Source organism: Haemaphysalis longicornis, unplaced genomic scaffold, assembly GCF_048455015.1.
Source record: "Haemaphysalis longicornis isolate Haplotype H1 unplaced genomic scaffold, Haemaphysalis longicornis Haplotype H1 scaffold_9, whole genome shotgun sequence".
Classification (NCBI taxonomy): domain Eukaryota; kingdom Metazoa; phylum Arthropoda; class Arachnida; order Ixodida; family Ixodidae; genus Haemaphysalis; species Haemaphysalis longicornis.
The window spans coordinates 34,530,282-34,550,058 of NW_027526460.1; the positions used below are offsets into that span (position 1 = coordinate 34,530,282).

Genomic DNA, 19,777 nt, shown 5'->3' on the forward strand with positions numbered 1-19,777 from the left:
CCTTTGGGGCACAAATAATATTGAAAAGCTTCCAAGTTTTGCACTACAGTGATGCATTACAGGCAGGAGTGACGCAATGGAGGCCAGCACTAAGAACATAATTACCAGCATGCTAACTGCATGTTAGCATTCAGGTGGTACAATCAAACGGAACTAGAAGCCCCACTACAATCGCCCTATCATTTTTCTTGGCAGTGGCTTTGGTTGGCCGCAGCCAATCGCACAAACAGTGTTCTGTGGCATCATAGAGAAATTCTCGGAAAGTGGCTAGGGAGTTGCCGCTGTTTTATGTTTTCTGAAAAACATATGTTTGCAATAAAAGTGCTGTCATCGTTATGGGGACAAAGCACTATTTTTAATGACCAAAACTTGTATTTAGTCTTCATGGCCCCGTCAAAAAGAAACAGTGCCCTGTGCAACTGCTTGGTGATATCACCGACGGAGCGTGCAATGCGTGCGTGCAGGCATCATGCGGCTGGAGGACCTGCAGCACCTGTTCCGCAGCGCCGAGACGCGCAGCTACCTGCTGAGCCTGCTGAACAAGTTTGAGGTGGCCCTGACCTGGGACGGCCGCAGCCTGCTCATCCCCTCCCTGCTGCCCTCCGAGGAGCTGCTCCGGTTCGGCCTGCCGGGAGCCGACGTGCGGGTAGGTAGGCTTCCCCCCCCCTTACAACAGCACTGGGACACCTTTTACTTGTCATTTTGGACTACTCAGAACGGCTCTGGGGTAGCTCCATATTAAGTGCAATGCACTTCTTAAGCGACCCTGAACCTGCGTCCACCGGCGATGTCCGCGCACGTGGAGATGGGCGCGCGCAGCCTGGCCGCTGACATAGCACATACCCACGTGGGGGATTGGCCAGGAATCTCCTCGTCTTCCTTGGCAACGGGGGGAGATGGGCGCGCGCTGCCTGGCCGCTGACATGGCACATACCCACGTGGGGGATTGGCCAAGGATCGGGCGTGAGAAGGGCTAATGCACCTGCTTAAAGGAGTACTGACACAAAATTTCAAAGCTGAGATCCGCTCTAGCAATCAAGTACAACGACAACACAAATAGGTGTCTGTGAATAAATGCATCTTTCTTTGTAGTTGTGTGTGTGTGTGTGATCTCTCTTTCGCGAACATTACCGAACCGCGCAAATTCAACTCGTGCATTCGCACTTTCACATTCTTCCCCTCGGGGAAATGCGGGGAATTTTTTTATTTGCCCATAGGATTTTGATTGCAAGAGCAGTTTTGGGCTGCCCAGGAGCTGCTCAAAAGTGCTCAGGGCAGGCAAGTAAAAGAGCCTACTGTATTTTCCGGTGTATAAGTCGCCTTTTTTTTTTCCTGAAATTTTTGTTGGTGCTACTTATCCACCAGTGCGACTTATGCATGGAATAAATCCGGTACGTGCCGGCCACGCGTGGTCTGCTCTCGAAAAGTTTCCTGTGTGCTGCGTGATGTCAGCTCACATTAAGAGACACAGCTCTATGGTCTAAATGAATGAATTATTTGTTAGCGAGTCGGAGGAACAAGGCTTCGATGGTTTTGCCTAAACACCATCTGTAAGTACATGCCAACTGTATGTATCAGTAAACTTTTTTTGAGCAGTTAGTTCTGTCTAGACTTTGGACAGTAGGTGCACATATCTAGCACTGCTTATCGGGGTATGCGTTCAGAGGTGGCGGCCGCCGCAACCATGTACTCTCGCCTCACTTTCTTACAAACTGATCCTCTATGGGTTTACCTGATTAGCAAGGGTGTCTTGTACACTGGTGCGTCTTATACGCCGGTGCAGCTTATGTACTTTTTTTTTCTTTTTTTTTTTTCCGGAAAAGCTTGTTTTTAAGAGGGTGCGACTTGTACGAAAGTGTGTCTTATAGACCAGAAAATGCGGTACTCTCTAAGCAAACAGTGGCTGAAAGTTGATAGGGAGGGTTCTTTAGGGCAGGAAGCATCACTGGTGTACTTGTCAAAGAATCCCCGTACTGGAGGAGTGGCAAGATCATGATCCCTCCCCTCTTCTTGTTTCTCTTGAGGAGCTGTGTAGTTGCAGCTGGTGCCCTGCAATCACACGCAGTGTCTATTGCTTTTACCGCAGCTGTGACAAGACACTCGGCATTCCCCCAGTGCCCATGCTTATGCCAACTGCATCATAAGTGAAAATACGAGGGATGCTAAGCATCCTTCTCGGTAGCCCTGTTAGGTTTTCAGTGTCATTGCAGAGCAAGCCATTCTTCTCAGATCATGTCAGCCGAGGTGAAGGTTGGTGAGACCACGATTGTGGTCGAAACAAATTTCGTCCCTAGCTGATCAGGATGAGTAAAATATTTTGCGAGTGTCAGCAGCGGGTGTCATCCTAAGCTCAAAGCCACAGTCATAAGGAAGGCTGGTTATTTATGTCCATTTCCCTGGCTGATAAAATTTTCTACTCTCTGCGCATGCGGATGGAAGTAGAAAAATTTCATTTTGGGGGCATGGATGACTATACATTGCCTGTTAGCAGGGGTAGTTGTCCCGTAGTGCATGTGATGACCGTCTGGCTGAATGCTGGCAAGTGGCTGTTGACCGGACCGCAGCGTGCTGCCGTGTTGCAGGTGCCTGTGCGGTCCCGGGGCTGGGGCCTGCGGTCAGCGGCCGGCAGGGGAAGTGGCACAGGAGCCACGCCCCCAGCGGGGGGCGGCAGTGGATGCACCTTGCGGGTGCTGTCTCCGAGCCGCGAGCAGCCGGCGGTGCAACGCCTCGTGCTCCTGTCCTACCTGCCCAGCGGCTTCTGGGCGCGCCTTATCACCCGCCTGCTGGCCGACGACCAGGTGAAGCATCTGCGATGCTCACTTACCCATTTTGGCACCACTATGACCAAACCGATTGAAGCTTGCATGCCATAATGAAGGGCTATGGATTGGATTCACTTGGATTAACCTGGAGCGTTAAACTAAACATGTGCCGCAGTCTTTTGCACACAAATTTCAAACATGGCTGTTTATGTTTTTCGCTGCGATCCGAAAAGCATCTGGGGAATCTAACCCATGACTTCATGCTCAGTATCCAACACCTTAGCCACTAAGCTGTCGTGGCTGGTAGCCTCCTGTATAGATGGTATTCACTGAAAAGTTTACCTGTCAATTTTTTCACTTGGCAACACTGGAAATGGCCACAGACATGGCGCGGCTTGTGCCACTGCGCCCGCCCGCTGCAGGAAAAAAAAAAGAAAAACACCGGCAGGCGTCGTCTGCTCCATTTTCCATTTCGACCTGATTCTCAATGGTGGTGTCAACAGATATGTTGTTAATTGCACTCACATTGGAGTCGAGGCATTACTTTGCGTTTGGTGGGGTAGAGTTGGAACGTCCAACACACATGATGTGCTTAGCACGGACAAGTACGACCATCTCGCAGAGCCCGACATAACCAGTGACAGCGAACTCACATGGTTGCCTGCATGCGTGCCTTGCCAGTGAATGCAACCTATAACAGACAAGCTGTTTTCACACAAATTTAGTCCAGCTGATAAGATGTGAAGGTTTTTGAAACTGGATGAGCTTGCTGTGAAATCTTGTTGGAGAATTGTGTAAAAAATAAAATATCTCGAAGGCTGTCATTTTGTTTAGGTGCAGTTTGTTGATGAAGTATGTTGATTCCTTGCAGCATTATCGTTCAGGGGAAAAAAGAAAGATTAGTTTTTCGTGCTGGAATTATTAATAAAGTAAAGATTTCGTGAGTGGGCCCAGTGGATGCAGCTGGTACAGAAAAACTTCTTCATATTTTTCTCTTAGGGCAGCCCATGAACAAAAAGAGTCTTACATTAGAAAAATTATATCATGCAGTTACTATATTGAATCGCAGAAGCTACCAAATCAAGCTGTCTCCACACAACTATGAATAAAACATATCAATGAAGAATGTACCAGCAAGGTTCTACTGTAGCATCATTGATTGCATGCTGCTCATTATTACCTAATTTAAGTGGCTTGTTAAAGACTATCGTAAATGTTATTGTTATGCTCGTTTAATGAGGTAAAAGGTCATCTTTTATTTTAACATGTTTTGTACATTCAGCATAAAATATAGGTGCACTAGTTAAAGGGACACTAAAAGCTGGAAACAAGTTGGCCTGTATCGATGGATTACGGTGCCGAGAATCTAAATACACCATTCTCGCAACTAGCAATTGTTTAATAACGCAGAAAAACGCCAGAAACATGAAAACGGGACGACACCTTGTGGGTTTTTGGGTACGGTTTGTGATGTCACTAAAGTGGTGAACAGTGAGAGCTCTTTAGAGAAGCATTTATAGATGTTTTCCTGAAATAAACAGTTCCTAAGTGGTTGAGCACATTGTGGGATATGTGAGGGAGGTCCTCGGGGACCTTGCCAGCACTCTGGGGTAGGCCCCCACGCTAGCTCCCGGTGTGTCAACCATGCGGGCTCCCATGCCTACGGCAGCCCAGCGAGGTTCGCCGATACGAGAACACAGTAGACAGTAGTGCCGAAGCACAGCCGTTTATTTGGGGAATCCCAAAGTACGCGAGCACAAGGCTCGATGGCGTTCACGAATCACGCCGTCCGGGTCGTGACCGCAAACGGGAGGCAGGCACTCACGGCGCGCGACAAACAGTTCCCACCTGAGAGACATGGTATCCGCAATCGCCGCGATGTTCCGCCGAACCAGCCCCGACCGGGTCTCCGCCAAGACTCTCCTGTCTCCCGCGCGCACACGTTTGCGCCGCCCGCGCCCGCGCGCCTATGCCCGCACATATCGGGGGTGCCATCTCTCCAGGGACGCCGACGAACCAGTGGAGCGACGGACCGGTTTCCACGCACAAGTCCCTCCCGAAGCGCGTGCCGGCTCGGGATCGCGAGTCGCGGTTCTTCATGATTCCCAAAACGTGAAATAAATGTAAATCAAAGCTTTCCGTGAGCTCATAAAAAACACAGACTACAGCTTTTACACTGCGAGACAGGCTGCTTCCCTCACTATTCAGTCAGCCATCAGGCTTTCAGTTTCGTTTTCGAAAAGCATTGGTGTGCAATTAGCGAAGTCAATAACCTATGACGGTGAGCGTCCGAGCATCTGCAAGCAGTACACTTGGCAGGAAGCAGCTAAAGTCCCTTCATTGAGAAGTGGCGAAAGGAGCAAGATGCACTGCAGGTGGTTAAGCAAGCCGCCCATGCTTCCAATCTCCCATTCTCCATGCACGGAGGCGTAGGATGAGGAGTAACACTTTATATAAAATAATAAAATATTGCTATCGGTAAAGCATTCCACAGAGAAACGCCAGCTTTATTTACTTATTTCTCAGGAAATAAAGCATCGCTGCTTGTCGAACAATAGGTGAGAGTGCTACGAAATGTATGATCTTTCAGTTAAAACAAAATTTCATTCAGCTTTTAGCGTCCCTTTAAAGTATCCTCGAAGACACCATAGCTGTTGACAAGGAGAAAAAGCAAGGTATGTTTCTCAATCAAAAGAAAACTTTTGCTTTAAGCAGCATAGTTAAGCGGCATAGTTAGTATTCAGTATTGTAAAACGACATCGACAGGGTGTGCAGCGGTCATCACATGCTTCATTGTGCAATATGCGTCATTTTGCTGTGTCAAAAATTGGTCATATAAAACGAAAGTGAATTGCAGAGAGGCTGTGCATGTGTGTAGTACAGGTGCCTTTAAAAGTAACTGGAACACGGTCTCGTAAATTTAGAGGGATTCTTCCGGAAACCACCCGGATGCATATGTGTGCGTTTGAAGTAGTCCTCCCTAATCGAGAAAACTTCCTGTATACCAGTAATGGCTGTCATAATGCCAGCAAGAGAAATATTTTGTGATATTCATAAGTATTTGTTCCAGTTACTTATGATGGCACCTGTACGTTTCACAAGCAAGTTTATTCACTCTGTCATGTACTAGGTAATGTTTTGCTTCACTGCCCGTGTAGATTTGCTGACCCCATTGCTTGTTCTCACTCACAGGGGGGACAAGACGTCCGTAAGTTGCCAGTGCATTCTCCTTCCTTCTCGATCTGAAAAACATCCTCCTTAGCGCTTGTTGTTAAGAAGCTGGTGTTTGTATGCTTCTGCCACAGGTGGTGGAGGCATTGCGTGGCTACCTGTCCCCACCGCGTGGCTGGGAAAAAGACCCAGGCCTTGCGGCTGCCCTGTCACAGCGTGCCGAGTGGCTCTGCTGGCAGACGGGGCTGGAACTGCGACATGCACAGGTACACATTGTGTAGTGAACTCCAGAGGTGTTGATGTCAGCACTTTTGTCCTCTGCTGGTTGCTGGTTAATGGTGCTTACAGGAGCCACTTTATTCTGAATCGCTTGAGGTTTACTGTTAAAGGAGTACTGACACGAAATTTTTATGTTACGTTTTTTTCGCTGCTATGCGTGCCTACCAGCCCACTAATCATAGAATGACAGATTAGACGGTCGAGCGCAGCGTAAACATTCATTTACGGCGTCGTTTATTCGTGCCAGTTTCGGTTTCGACTGAAAAACGCCGAGCGGCCGCCATGACAGCATGTATAACATGACGTCACCATTCTTGCCGTATCACTGCCTCTCTGGAAGCGCGCGCGAGCGAGCGCACGCGCGCGCCCAGACCGGCCGAGGTTTTCGCCGTCCCCACAGGCCCGGGCAGCATGACGTCAGTCCCAAAACCATGACGTGTACACACGCCCGAGCAGCGCGCGCCAACCACAGCCAGCGCGTCGGCTTCGTCACGGGAGCCCCGACGTCGGCAGTTTGGGGCACGTAGCAGATGATGTCACGTCGGCCCGCTCTGGGCTTTCTCGTGCGGGCGGAAATTAAAATGGATTTTAAATATGTTTCGCTGAACGGTTGCTGCTGAAACTTGCTGGGAGATATCTCCTGATAAAAAGGAAGCGTTTTACATAGTTATCTCAGCTTTGAAATTTCGTGTCAGTACTCCTTTAAGATCTGCTATCTTGGGAAAGTTCCCAAACACTGCCTTCCAATAAACTTTCTTGAAGATACCAGGTGAACAGTTTGACTTGACTTGTACAAAGTTTGAAGTGTATTTGTCTTAATGATTAATATTTATCTTAGTGCTAGAGCTTGTGTGTTGAGACTGGTAGTGCGATCTTTGAGCATAAGCTGTGCTGGATACATTTTTTGCTGTATTTCTTTTGAATAGGGGTTCCACTGTATTTATAATACTGATGAATATGTACTACAGAATTGTAATAACTTGATGCCACTATGAGAAAATTTCAGAGAATTACAAAAATTTCGGGTCATAGTGCCATGACCCTTGTCTACCTTATCAGTGCTTTTGTGGCAACTGGTTTTAAATTATTGAGGTTCTGTTGGAGCTTCTTTTGCAAAACCTCTAGCAAAATCGTGGGGGTTTAGAGCGCAGCTCTTCAGGTTTAGAGCGCAGCTTTTCAGCACTCCTTCCTGTGTTTGAGCAGCGCCATAACCGAGTAAACAACCTAATGGCAGGGGGGAAGATGAGAGAGCAAACACAAAGGATAGATTATGATGATAGTGGAGAGTTTGAGAAGGAAAGCAGCGGAGGAGAAAAAAACTTGCGATTTGCTCTTTGCGGAGCTGCCGTGCTGTGTCCTTGGAGCCCACTACCCCTTCCCATTCTCCTGAGCTTTTCTACGTGCTTCCAATTGCTATTCCTGTGATGGTAACAGCTGCACGGTGCATGAAACCAGAAACAGACAGCCAGATCAGTCTTTGGATTCGTACGATGGGCTTCGCATGACAGGTCTCCTTGCTCCACGGACACACCTGTAGGCTAAAAATGATGTAACACAGACTGGTAACCCCTCCCAAGTTCTCTTTCCTCTATGTTTGTGGTGATGCTTTTGGCATCAAAACACCCCAGGCTCACTTTTAGTCCTCCACCTGCTCCTGTTATAAGCAAACACTCTCATACTAGTGTTATATACTAGAGGGAAATCTGATGCTAGTGTCTATGCAGGCTGTTCTTCATTGAATGAGTGGGCCGTTCTGTACCGGGGGGAAACGTTCTATTTCCATTATGCATGGCAAGAAATTTTTAGAAGCTTCACGCAACCTCAACAAGAAAGCAAAAATGTTCCCTCTGTGGCTGCCATCGTTATCAGGTGCCGCAAGGAGGCATGTTGCAAGCTAGGCCAGGTAACGAAGGAACGCTTATAGCTGCTACGGCGGCTGCCATGATGGCACACGACTGCAATGACAGATTTCCCTCTAGTATATGTTGGTTAAGAGAAGGGGTTGTTTTTCTGCCTTCGGTCCAAAATTTTGCCCATGACGGCTGCACTGACAGCGATATTAAACGGGGACGTGGTGTGTTGATTGCAGGCAGTGGTCCTTCGGGTGCGGGAGGTGGTGCCGGGGGGTGCCCCCTACGACCTGCTGGGGGCCCGCCCACGGGTGCGTCTGGAGGGCCACTGGAGCCCCGTGGAGACCCAGGGGGCAGTGGCCCTGCTCCTGGAGCTTCCGCTGGAGCGGCGCCAGTGGGGCCCCGTGCAGCTGGCGCCGCGCCTGGAGAGTGCCACCCAGCTGCTGGCCCTGGCGGCCGACCACGTGGACACCCTGCTCGAAGACTGGTACCCCGCCCTGGGCACCCGCTTCGTGCACACCTCCCAGGGGCGCTTCCTTGTCACCCGCCTGGTGCCCTGCCCACTCTGCGCTGCTGCTGCAACACCCGCACCCCCCACACCCACACCCACACCTGCACCCCCTTCCTCGGGACCGCCTTCACGCACCAGCACCGACAGCGGCGTGGTCGACAGGTGGGTGTTCAGCTGTCGGGTGTTGCCACATGTCCGGCTGTGCTGCAGTGGGGTCAAAAGTGTTGAAACATGGGTTGATTGGAACATGGTCGAAGTGATGAAAACAGCACAACGAACGGGACATAAGAAAAGAGAGGCAAGCACGGCAGAATCGTTTGTCTCCTTTCTTGTGTCCCGTCCATTGGGCCGTTTTCATCACTTCAGCGCAGTAGGATAGTGCTGGGTGTAGCAAAAAGAGATGTTGGTAGCTTCCCTGTTATGAGCGAAGTGGTGAGGAGCAGACTATGTGATGTGTTCGATTTGTGCCAGATCGCTATAAAATCTCTAAGAATGGTACTGTAATGACCTTATCATGAGTCTAAAGTCTTTCCTCATCAAAGGACACTTAAGTGTAGAAGCAAGTTGGCGTTAAGTGGTAGATTGCAGTGCCGTGAATACACATGTATACCACTCTTAGCATGCGGTGGTTTTTTATTGTTAAGGTAAAACTTGCCAAAAATGCGAAAGCATGTATTGCAGGCTCGTTCTTCTTCTTTTTTTTTATTCTATTCTAGTTAACGTATTGTCACAAATTGTGAAGGGTGAAAGACGATAGCCAGGACTGCCATAGCCAGGACTTGCATGGAGAAGGGAAAAGGGGGAAATACTCAAACGGAGTCATTGCCACGGCTTCATGCGAATGCAGATGGGCATTGTCAGGCCTTCGGAACTTTGCAACCTTGGGGCCCCTCACAGAGTAAGGAATGGAGCAGTCTCCCACTAATGACACAGCATGTAAGACATTTTACTGTGAGAAATTGGAAAGATTAGCAATTTTTCTGCCCCCCTTTTTTTTTCTGTCTCTTATTTGAGTGTTTATATGTATACACAATGCCAGCACCACAGTTTACTTTTAATTAACTTCAAATTAACTTCAAGGGTGGAATAAATTTAAGTAAGTTATGAAAGGCTAGTTCTTTTTAAAATGAAAGTGTATTCTTTGTTCGAGGCCCTTTTAATGTACCGCCCCTGCTACTCTACGCTTTCCTCTTTCATGCTCATTAGTTTCCCATGCCCATTGTATTCTTGAGCGATGAAAACTGTTTCTTCAGGATTGTGGGGTTTGTGGGCTGTGTACCGTTACAGCCGCCCAGCGTCCGCTGAAGGGGTGGAGGAAACGGTGATGGGGCCCTACGCCTTCCTGGTGGAAGAGTGCATCCTAGCTGCCAACGAGCGAGGCGCTGTCACCTGCCCACTGCACGGGGAATTGCGACTGGCTCAGCTGGCACCCGACACGGTGGGTGAAAGGCACCACTGGCTGGTCTTCCAAAACACTTAGCTTGGTGCTGCAACCCAGAGCTTGCTGAGTAGTATGCAAACTGTGAGATCACCCCCTTCCAGCGACAGAGCCTCATGCAAGAGCAGCAGCTGCACATGCATGATGAAGTACTTCTTCAACTTTTGCCAAGTTGTGACAGTGCGTGGAGTTTGGAAATGCAGTAAACTCCCGTTTAGATGAACTCAAAGGGAACACAAAAATTCGTTTGTATATTATCGGAAATTTGTCTCAAGCAGACGATTTTTTGCATTGTGCATTTTGTCTTAATGAGTGTCTGCTATATGCGCCTCGAAGTTAAAATAGTGTGCCCTGCAGGAACCACTCGGTTATTTTCGGGCCTTGGCTATGGCATTTACTCATGTTCTAGTAGTCCACTATTTGAGCAATGTTGCACCACATTCAAAAGCTCTTGTGCAATTTGTCATCACGAACCACCCTCCGGAATGTTGGACTGACTTTTTGCCACGGTGTGAACAAATAGTGGTATTGTCATCCATGAACAGGAAGCTACCCTTGGCGGCCATAGATAGCAGCCATTTTTGCGTAAAGTTCTGATCTGGAGTGGCATTGTTTAAAATTACATGCATAATGAGCTTCTGAATTTCTTAGTTGATTTAGAGTGGTGCCGAAGCTGTAATAACTAGGGCTGGACGGAGTCTTTTGGCAACGCTCAGTGGCTTACGGGGCAGCTTATCAATTGTAGAAGGCTTTTAGAGAACCCTTGAGCCAGCTGCTCACCAGAGAAACGGTCAACGTTCAGGTGTTCCTGGACCTGGGTGAACGCTACCTGGTGCAACCTGACCAGATTCGGCGTGGCCGCATGCTTGGACGTGGTGCCTTTGGCTTCGTATTCAAGGCCACCATGAAGCAGAGGGTGAGCAAGGCAGTCAATCTTTCTTCTCACTTCATTATCACCTTGCCTGTGCCAGATGCAAGTCAGAATTACTGCTGCAGCAGAACTTTTGATTAGCTCATGGGGAATGGCCACCAGAATTAACATGGGATGTGTGTGCAAGTGGTAATGATTGCTCCTTTGTCCCTTCTTTTTTTTTTGTATAGCAGCTCTTTCTACAGTGAGCTTTAATTAAACATCGTGTGACGAACAGGATCATGTTTGTAGCCCACTGGAAAGTGAAAAATAGAACTTGTTGCAAATCTCTTTGGTTATTCATATTGAATCCAGGAAGTAGCCCCAACAAAATATGAACAAGTGTGAAAGACGTGCACAACAGGGTGGGTGCCTACCCGACCAAATTATTTGACTGTCAAGAGGTAGCACATTTACACTCAATAAGGCACGTGTAACTTTTGCTTGCCCCATTTCAGGTCAGACACTTGTGTTCATCTGTAAGAATTTTATGAGAAACATACTGTGTTAAGTGAAACAATGTGTACCTGTTTGTAATGTGAAATGTGGTGCTTTTCCATAATGACAGCCATCCGTAATGGTGTCTGTTCTTAGCAGCACCCATTTGCAATGAAGGCATTCGTAACAGCACCTATCCATAACAGCGCCTAACCACTGTAGTGACCATCCGTACTAGTGGCATTCGTAACGGTAGCCGTCCATAATAGTGCCTGTCCTCAGTGGAGCTTGTCTGTAGTGGCTGTAGTTCTTTTTTGTTTGTACCACTCCGCGTTCATCTCCCAAACTACCCCTGCTTTCCATCACCATCGAAGTGTGCTCTTGGCAAAGCACCACTGTTCCTTAAAATAAAAATACAGTGCAAGAAAGACTGGGACAAGGAAGACACTTAGGTAGGACGAGTGCTTCTGCCTACGTGTCTTCTTTGTATCCATCTTTTTGCACTCTATTTTTATTTTAAAACCATGGACCAACTCACCCAGCAAAGCGCCCTCCTCCTCTGATCCAGGGCTCGGGGGGCCAGTTCACCGAGGTGGCCCTGAAGATGCTGCAGCCCGTGGAGCCCGGCTACGGGGCGCGGCCGTCGGACACGGTGGCCTACAAGGCGGCCCGGGCGCAGTGGCAGCGGGAGCCCCTGCAGTATGCGTGTAAGGCGTACTGCACGGCACGCCAGGAGCTGAGCATCCTGCTGAGCGTGCGGCACCCGCACGTGGTGGCCCTGCGCGGAGTCTGCCCCCGGCCCCTGGCCCTCGTGCTCCAGCTGGCCCCCCGGGGGGCCCTGGACGCCCTGCTGGCCGACTTCCGGCGCTCCGGGGCCCACCTGCCCGCGGGGGCCCTACAGAGGGTGCTGCTGCAGGTGAGCAGGGGCATTTGGGTCTCTGCGTTTTGGTGGTTGCCGTGCATAGGCTACCCAGTTATAATAATAGTCTCATAGTCTAGTCATCATAATCATCACTTCATCGATTTCATTTTTTTTTTTTTTTTTTTCATACATCTGGTGTAGCAAGCTAGGCGCCTTGGCCAGGCTGACCTCACCAGTATCATTAAAGACTATTCTCACTCTCTCTCTCTCTCCAGTTATAATGATTATTATATAAAAACATAGAAGAGTGTAAAATGCTAAAACAACAGGGGAAATATTTAACCACAGCCCATGCCTCATTTCAGCGTCAGCGTACAACTCTATCCACATGGGAGACACGCAGGGCGTGAGCTTTCTTGCCGTCTCCTCTCTCCCGACCCGCCCTCTGCAGGTGGCCCGTGCCCTGGAGTACCTGCACCAGCAGCATATCATCTACCGGGACCTCAAGTCGGAGAACGTGCTGGTGTGGGCGCTGCCCGTGCCTGGTGAGGAGGACGGGGGCCCCGTGCAAGTGCGGCTGGCCGACTATGGCATCAGCCGTGCCGCCCTGCCCACGGGCACCAAGGGGTTTGGCGGCACCGAGGGCTTCATGGCGCCCGAGATCATGCGCCACAACGGCGAAGAGGAGTACACTGAGAAGGCATGAATCGCGGGGGGGGGCTGCTGCTTCTCCTCCCTTATTTTTCCTTTTTTTTTCTCTTTCTAACTATCTGTGCACGCATGCACTCTTTCTTTATTGCCCACCCCTTCTTATGTATAAAGAACTGGCATGTACTTGTTCCTGTTATCAGTATGAAAAGAGGGATTGGCTGTCATCCAATTTAGGGGTTAAAGGTTCCGTTCATAACCCTGGTTGTTTTCATGTGAACCAGGATATTTCGCAGAGTTTGCCAGCATTTGCACCACTCTCTCCCTTGTGTGGGTGTGACGCACTTTGCCACAGTTCGCCCAATAAGCCTGTGTTTTCTGGAAATTAAGTGCTGAAGTCAGTGCAGGCAGCTTGAGCCTGTGTGTAAAAGTCTGTCTCTGCATGCAGCTAATCAGCATATTTTGTAACAGCAATGGTTGTATGTATATACAGCGCTGGACTGGCAGCAAAAGCTTGGCCATGTAAAGAGCCATTGTATTCGTTCTTCTTTCAGCAAGGAACTGTTGTATACATCACATTATTTTCAGTTTGAATGCCTGTAAGCGCCCTGTTCTTCCATTCTTCTGGCTAACAACATGAGTAAACCTCAATCCGAATCAGTAACTTGCGAAATGAAGAAGAACCCATACACTCAGGCGGTGCAATAGATGGATCACTGGCATCATTGCGCAGGTGGACTGCTTCTCGTACGGCATGTTCATGTACGAACTGCTGACCCTGAGGTTGCCCTTCGAAGGCCACGACTGTGTCAAGGACCACATACTGGATGGAGGACGCCCCGTGCTCACGCGCAGGGTACGTACAACCGCTACTTGCATGCTCATTCGAGGAGAGCGCGGCGATTGAACATTACCGCCCACTGGTGGAATGCAGGAAGCCCTGAGCTACCCGGGGTACCTACTGGACCTGATGGTGTGCTGCTGGGCCCAGCAACCAAGGGACCGCCCCTCGGCCAGCCAGCTGGTGTCCATTGTGAGCGCGGCCGAGTTTGGCCAGCTTCTGGATGTGGTCTCCCTGCCGGGACCACAGCCCCTGCTGGCAGCTGTGGCCTTTGCCACGGGCACCGATGGTTAGTGGTCTTTCTGCGCACCGGGATTGCATTCGGTCCACCATCAAATTCACTTTTTCGAGAGTTTAATGCACTGAAACTTGCCTATAAGGCATGCCATAGTGGAGGGCTTCAGGTTCATTTGGACCACGTGGGGATCTTTAACATGCACCGAAATCTTGACACGCGGGCATTTTCACTTCTTGCCTCCATCTGAAAAGCAGCCACTGCAGCTGGGATCGAACCCGCATCTTTGGGCTCAGCAGCACAACACCTCAGCCACTGCACCATTGGGGTTTCTTTCGAACCGCCATCTGCGCAGCCCTCAGGCTTCCGTGCTTCAAGAGCTTGGGAAGGTTGTCGTGCGAATTCGGGCTAATGACATCAGCGTCAAAAGAGGTGGTCACCCTTGGCCGGCATGGATGTGAGCCTTTAGTGTGATGTAATCACTGCTGGAGTTCCATATATGGTGCGAAATACAGACACGCCCATGCCTCGGCTCTCTCTGCATTCCTGAGTGATTTTTGTTATCTGATCGTGAATACAGGGCTGATATTTGGTATTGCTAGCTGAAGAACTTCTGAGAGGTGCCTTCGGCTTCATTCCTTAATAATTGTTTGAATACCTTCTTTAAGTGCATGCATGCACTGGTGGTTATGTGCAGTGTGAGGTTCACTCTTAGGGACAGTGTGTGAACTTGCAGTCCACCACACAGTGTGATCAGCACAGAAAATGGCACATTCTATCACACATCATTTGGTACTCTGCTACCCTGTCTTTCACTGACTGCACATATTTTGCTGCTCAGTGGCAGAGGCACTTTTCTTTTGTGCACCAGGCCATGGGTTTGGTTTTTTCCTGGGTGCAAAACTGAAAAAAAAAAAAGACATACAAAAATACTATGTTACAAGATGTGCTGTTCACTGCTAAAGCCTCAAGTGCTTCAACAAACTGCACAGAGTAGTGCACCTTATCGAACACATAATTCAGGTACATGCCTCGAATTCAGTTGTTCAGCATGTTTGCAAGAACATTTTTTTTTACGCAAAATTTAGGGAATCAGTCAAGTACAAGTTTTGTAGCAAATTTAGATGTGGTTGTGGTACACACTGAGTGACCGGGTAAGGCAGTATCTGCAGTAAACTGCCCATACTGCCAAACCTTGCTAATTTAACTTTGACCAGTTTAATTCACCTAATTCAAACCAAATTCAGTGCTGCCACTGAATTTAACAGAAATCTGTGTTTAAAGTTCAGCTAATTTGATGTGTCGCTTGTTTTGACCTCATTGTGGTGGTTGAACCAGAGTCAAATTGACCGGGGTCAACTCAAGTGTATAGCTCATCACAGTTGACCCTTTCTGAGGTTGAAGTTACCGTGCCCAATGGGCTTCTCCCTCTCCTCCCTCCTTTTCCTGCTGTGCAGAGGAAGCGTCATCTGAGCTGTGGCTGGGTCGCACAGATGGCCAGGTGAACCTGCTCACCTGCAACAGCAGCCACTGGCAGGAGCTCAAGGTGAACTGCGTAGCCTCTCTCCCTTCATGCACAAAGAGCATGCGCTGCTTATTACTGTATAGGCATTTTGCTATGCTGAAAGGGCCCATGTGAACACATCAAGATTGGCGGTAGCACTGAAAACGTACTAGAGTGTAACCTCGCCTCAACAGATCTGCTTACAACAGATATTCCGATACAACATAGTGATTTGCGATGTTTGGTCCATATTCCTATCTGTGCCATTGATTAAACTCCTTTCACTGCAGATTCTGTCATAACATACATTCGGATATAACAGACTTAAAAGGTGAAGATGTCCATTTTTTCACCTTAACAGTGGACTTTTCAAGTGCAAACAGCCTTCCATTTTAGACATTTGCAGTGTCTGTGTTTGTAATTTACGATGGTGATCAAACGAAAACAATTTGAAACAACTAAAAATAAGTGTGAATGTGTAAAAGTGAAATATTTAGATTCTTTAAAAGTGAAAGAAAGTTGCCACAATTGAAACAAAATCATATAATCCCCGACACAATCTAGATGGCTAAAAATCCAAGCTCAGTCACAAGACTTTTACTTGCACTTCACTTATACTCATCTGGAGACAAAGAAAATCCAAGTTTAGGTAGGTTGAAGAAGTTAAAACAGTAATATAGTATGAGTGAATGAAAACATGGAGAAGGTGCCATACAACAGGAGCACAGAAAATATGAGAAGACACGTGTACGGGATTTTCTGAGGTGCTTCATAGCATTGCAGAAGGATGGCAAAAAAACCAAGTCATCCAGAAGTTTTGTCGGCCTTAAATACCAACCTGTTTCAGTTGTAACTGAATTGTTGGAAATGACTGGCATGCTTTATAGTTTGTTTTGTTTTTGACGGTTGAAATGTCTGAACTCTTGTCATAACAGACTTCATTTATGATTCCATTGTATTCTGTATTGTTCATACTTCCTTTACAGCTGAAATCATGATCACTGTCATGGTCTGTTCTAACAAGGTTATACTGTATGTTGTTGTCAGCATTTCAGTTGTGTGACGAGGGGTAAAAAAATTACGGGGCTGCTGTTGGCAATTCGGCAGCGTTTATAACAATAACATTTTTCAAGCACAGATTTCAGGTTTAGCTTTATGTGACAGGAATGAAAGCAGCTTGTACACAGGTTTACCACGTTTACTCGCGTAATGAACCCACTTTTCTTTTCTTTTTTCAGAAAATTTTGCATGAATTTGGGGGGAGGGTTCATTTTGCAGGAAAAAGTTGCAACAGATTTTTAAAAGTTGGTATTTCCTACAATAAAGATGCAAAGAGAAGCACTGTCAAACCTTACCTTTCTAGTAAAGACACGTTGGTGTAAAAACACATGGGTGTCTTAGATTTGGCTGCACTCTCTGAACTCACTCAGGTAGTGCAGCACTCCTCGCCTCTTCGATTTTTAAGTGTAGTGCACAGTGGCTGCACTTTTCTCTTGGATTTACGGTGCAGAGAGTGCAGGATGAGTTCACGGCTTTCCCTGCACTTCCCAGGGAGGAGGTGCAGAAGCAGACGAAAAAAGTGCAAGACCGGTTCTGCAGTGGTGGCACCTGGTCTGAACTAATCGTGAACTCATGCAGAAAGTGCAGGCATAATCGAAGAGACCTTATGTTATGAGATTTATTTTTTATTCACAACATGCTAGTGGCCCCCCCTACTTGCCATGGAGCTGTCCTCCTCACTTGAGTCGCTTGTGGCTTCACGTTCATCGTCAGCCTACAGCACATCGTCTCGCGTGTCGTCAAGGCACCCAAAACTTCTTTTCCCACACCGGGAAACTTTTCTTCGTGGCGATCCCAGCGCATCATGCGGCGATCCCTGTTCATAGTCAAAACCCTGTTTTCGCCAGTAGCGTACACGCACTGGGTCAACACCGAAGTGCCACCCAGCCGCGCGGTTTTCATCTGCATCAACACGTGTTTCGCCACCTTCAGTTTAAAACCGGCTGTGTAGCTCTTGCTGGCCCATTGTACACCACGCACCAGAAGCACAAAAAAAAAGGTTGGAACACAGCTGAACAGCAAAACCATGGAACGTAATGGCAAATTTGTGGCAGAGCACAGAGCGGGGAAGGAGTGCGGAGTACGTTTAGTGCTTGTTCACACGCCGCAGCACTTTCATGGCGCTATACGTAAGAAGGTTTTGTTTTGTACTCAGCAGCTGACGTTCCACAAGCGTACAATTTTTAAATTGTGAGCCACATCATTTGTGCTCACGTCTCCGGCTACTGTAGAGATTTTTTTTTTTTTTGTTAAAATGTGTTTTTAGCGTTGCTGCTTGTACAGTGGCGTGTCATCAAGTACCACGATCATCGACGGCATCAGCAACCATGCCGAGATAAAAACATTGAACAGTACCATTTCTGTTTCCGCTGCACTTTTTATGCTAGGTAACAAGAATGTAAATCCTCATGAAGGAAACCATGTGTGTGTGTGGGGGGCTGCATGTTATAGGCAGCACCTTGGCTGTTCATTGGCACTATTATTTTCCTTCATTTTAGAGTTGAGTATTTCCAGCTTTTTTTGCAAGAAAACATCCTGTGTTTTCTTTCAGTCCTTTGCTGCTTAACTGCTACTTAATTCCTAGTGTAAAGATACTGAATTGTGTACCAAAATGCTAGGAGTAGCAGTTTCTGGCTATAAAGCCAGCAGGGAGTTCAGAGCATGCCAAAAGGTCATAGCCTAAATTTGTCTTTTGACTTAGCAAAGGACCGCATTTCAGAGCTGCTGCATGTTGTTAAAACATTTTTTTGCTATGTCTGTAATGTTACCTTTGTGCTGCTATTTCCACCAAAAGTAGGTCCCGTCTAGTGTAAGGGCTAAAATACGAAATAATTTTTGTTGTGCAACAACTATGAAAAGAAGGAACAAATACTATACCTAATCCTGAACACTTTGCTTTTCTTCCCCCCCCCCCCCCCCCCCTCCCGCTTAAAGGGCAAAAAAATTATTGCGGCATATTGGTAGGCAATACAGCACCAGGAAGATATTACTAGTATTTAGAGTCGTAAGACAGTGGACTCCATTAGTATGCCTTACCTGCCCTTTGAAAGCTGATTGTTTATTGCAATTGAGTAATGGGAAAATTCTGAGTGTTTGGTGTTCCAAAGTTCTTCCTACAGCTTCGCAAATCCCTACTTGCTCTGCCATGACCATTCATGGCTCACCCTATGCCTGTAATTCTCCCATTGCTAGGAGCACTGATTGCTTGCCAGAATGTAAGAAACCTCGCAATGTGCAGGTACTGTCTGTGCCTGCTGTGACGTGCCTGTGTGTGGTGAACGACTCAGTGTGGGTGGGAGACTCCCAGGCCACTGTGCGCATCTACAGGCAAGTCATCATGCACAACCCTGGGTTGCATTGTCATCTGCTTCCTCTATCTCCTGACCTTTTTAAACTTACGCATCAACCAGATTCAGTGGCTTCATAGAAAGCACATCCTTTGTCGCTTGTGCAGTTGTGTATAAATTTATCAAAATGCATGACACTGCACTAGCTTTTGTGTATTTTATTAAAAATAACTGTTAGATGTGGAGGAAAGTGAACTTTCTGGAATGGGAAAGCTCAAAGGAATGGTTCTGCTCAGGCCTGCATTGAGGGCTGCTATTTATTTCCTATTCGTTTTGTTCTATTACGTGTGTGCTAACCTATGAAAGTTTTATTGCAGTTGTAGAAGGTAAGAAAGCACGGATGTCACAGGAGACTGATATTTGGAGACTCAATCCACCGTTCTGGTTTCTATCATAATGCATCTTTGCTCATTGAAATATGCGTCAAGTCTGCACGTCCCACTTAGGTAGAAGTGAGCAGAGCTGCACCAGTTGTGCTAAGTTTTGTGCAAAGCGTGCCATGATGTTCAGGAAGCAGTCCTCACAGTCGCTTTTAAGGAAAGATCACAACTACTACTCGTCAGTTGTGGCAGTGTGCTTTTTTAGAGGCTGTGTGTAGCTTTGGATGTGATACTTGATTATACCACCACCACTTGATTGCTTTGGCAAGCTTCACTGCGATGCTGCAAGCAGCTTGATCACTTCCCATAACGGGTCATGAAGACAATGCACAACTTTATTCAATTTGAAAGAACTAGCTTACCCTCAGCTCCATTCCAATGACAAAAGGGTGTTTTACCCGAAAAAATGCATGAAATATTGAAAAACTTGTAAATTTTGTGCTACAGTGATGTAATATGAGCAGGAGAAATGTAATACAGGCTAGCACTTAGTTATAAGTGTGTTAACTGCACATTGCCAGTCAAGTGATCCGATCAAATG

The 19,777-nt window shown here is 47.6% G+C and overlaps 1 protein-coding gene across 2 annotated transcripts in view; it reads left to right on the plus strand.

Annotated features, from left to right (window-relative positions):
• Positions 1-19,064, plus strand: part of Lrrk (Leucine-rich repeat kinase) — a 43,683-nt gene extending 24,619 nt beyond the window's left edge. Inside the window, exons 20-31 of one of the 2 annotated variants that reach the window (XM_077685516.1) lie at positions 465-646; positions 2,565-2,798; positions 6,068-6,199; positions 8,302-8,735; positions 9,861-10,011; positions 10,814-10,927; positions 11,928-12,275; positions 12,673-12,921; positions 13,603-13,725; positions 13,804-13,999; positions 15,403-15,491; positions 18,748-19,064. In XM_077685516.1, the coding sequence (XP_077541642.1) occupies positions 465-646; positions 2,565-2,798; positions 6,068-6,199; positions 8,302-8,735; positions 9,861-10,011; positions 10,814-10,927; positions 11,928-12,275; positions 12,673-12,921; positions 13,603-13,725; positions 13,804-13,999; positions 15,403-15,491; positions 18,748-18,936 (2,441 nt within the window). In that variant the 3' untranslated portion in view covers positions 18,937-19,064. The remainder of the gene's footprint in view (positions 1-464; positions 647-2,564; positions 2,799-6,067; positions 6,200-8,301; positions 8,736-9,860; positions 10,012-10,813; positions 10,928-11,927; positions 12,276-12,672; positions 12,922-13,602; positions 13,726-13,803; positions 14,000-15,402; positions 15,492-18,747) is intronic. The other variant, XM_077685517.1, reaches the window with a different exon arrangement.
• Positions 19,065-19,777: the final 713 nt, after the last annotated feature.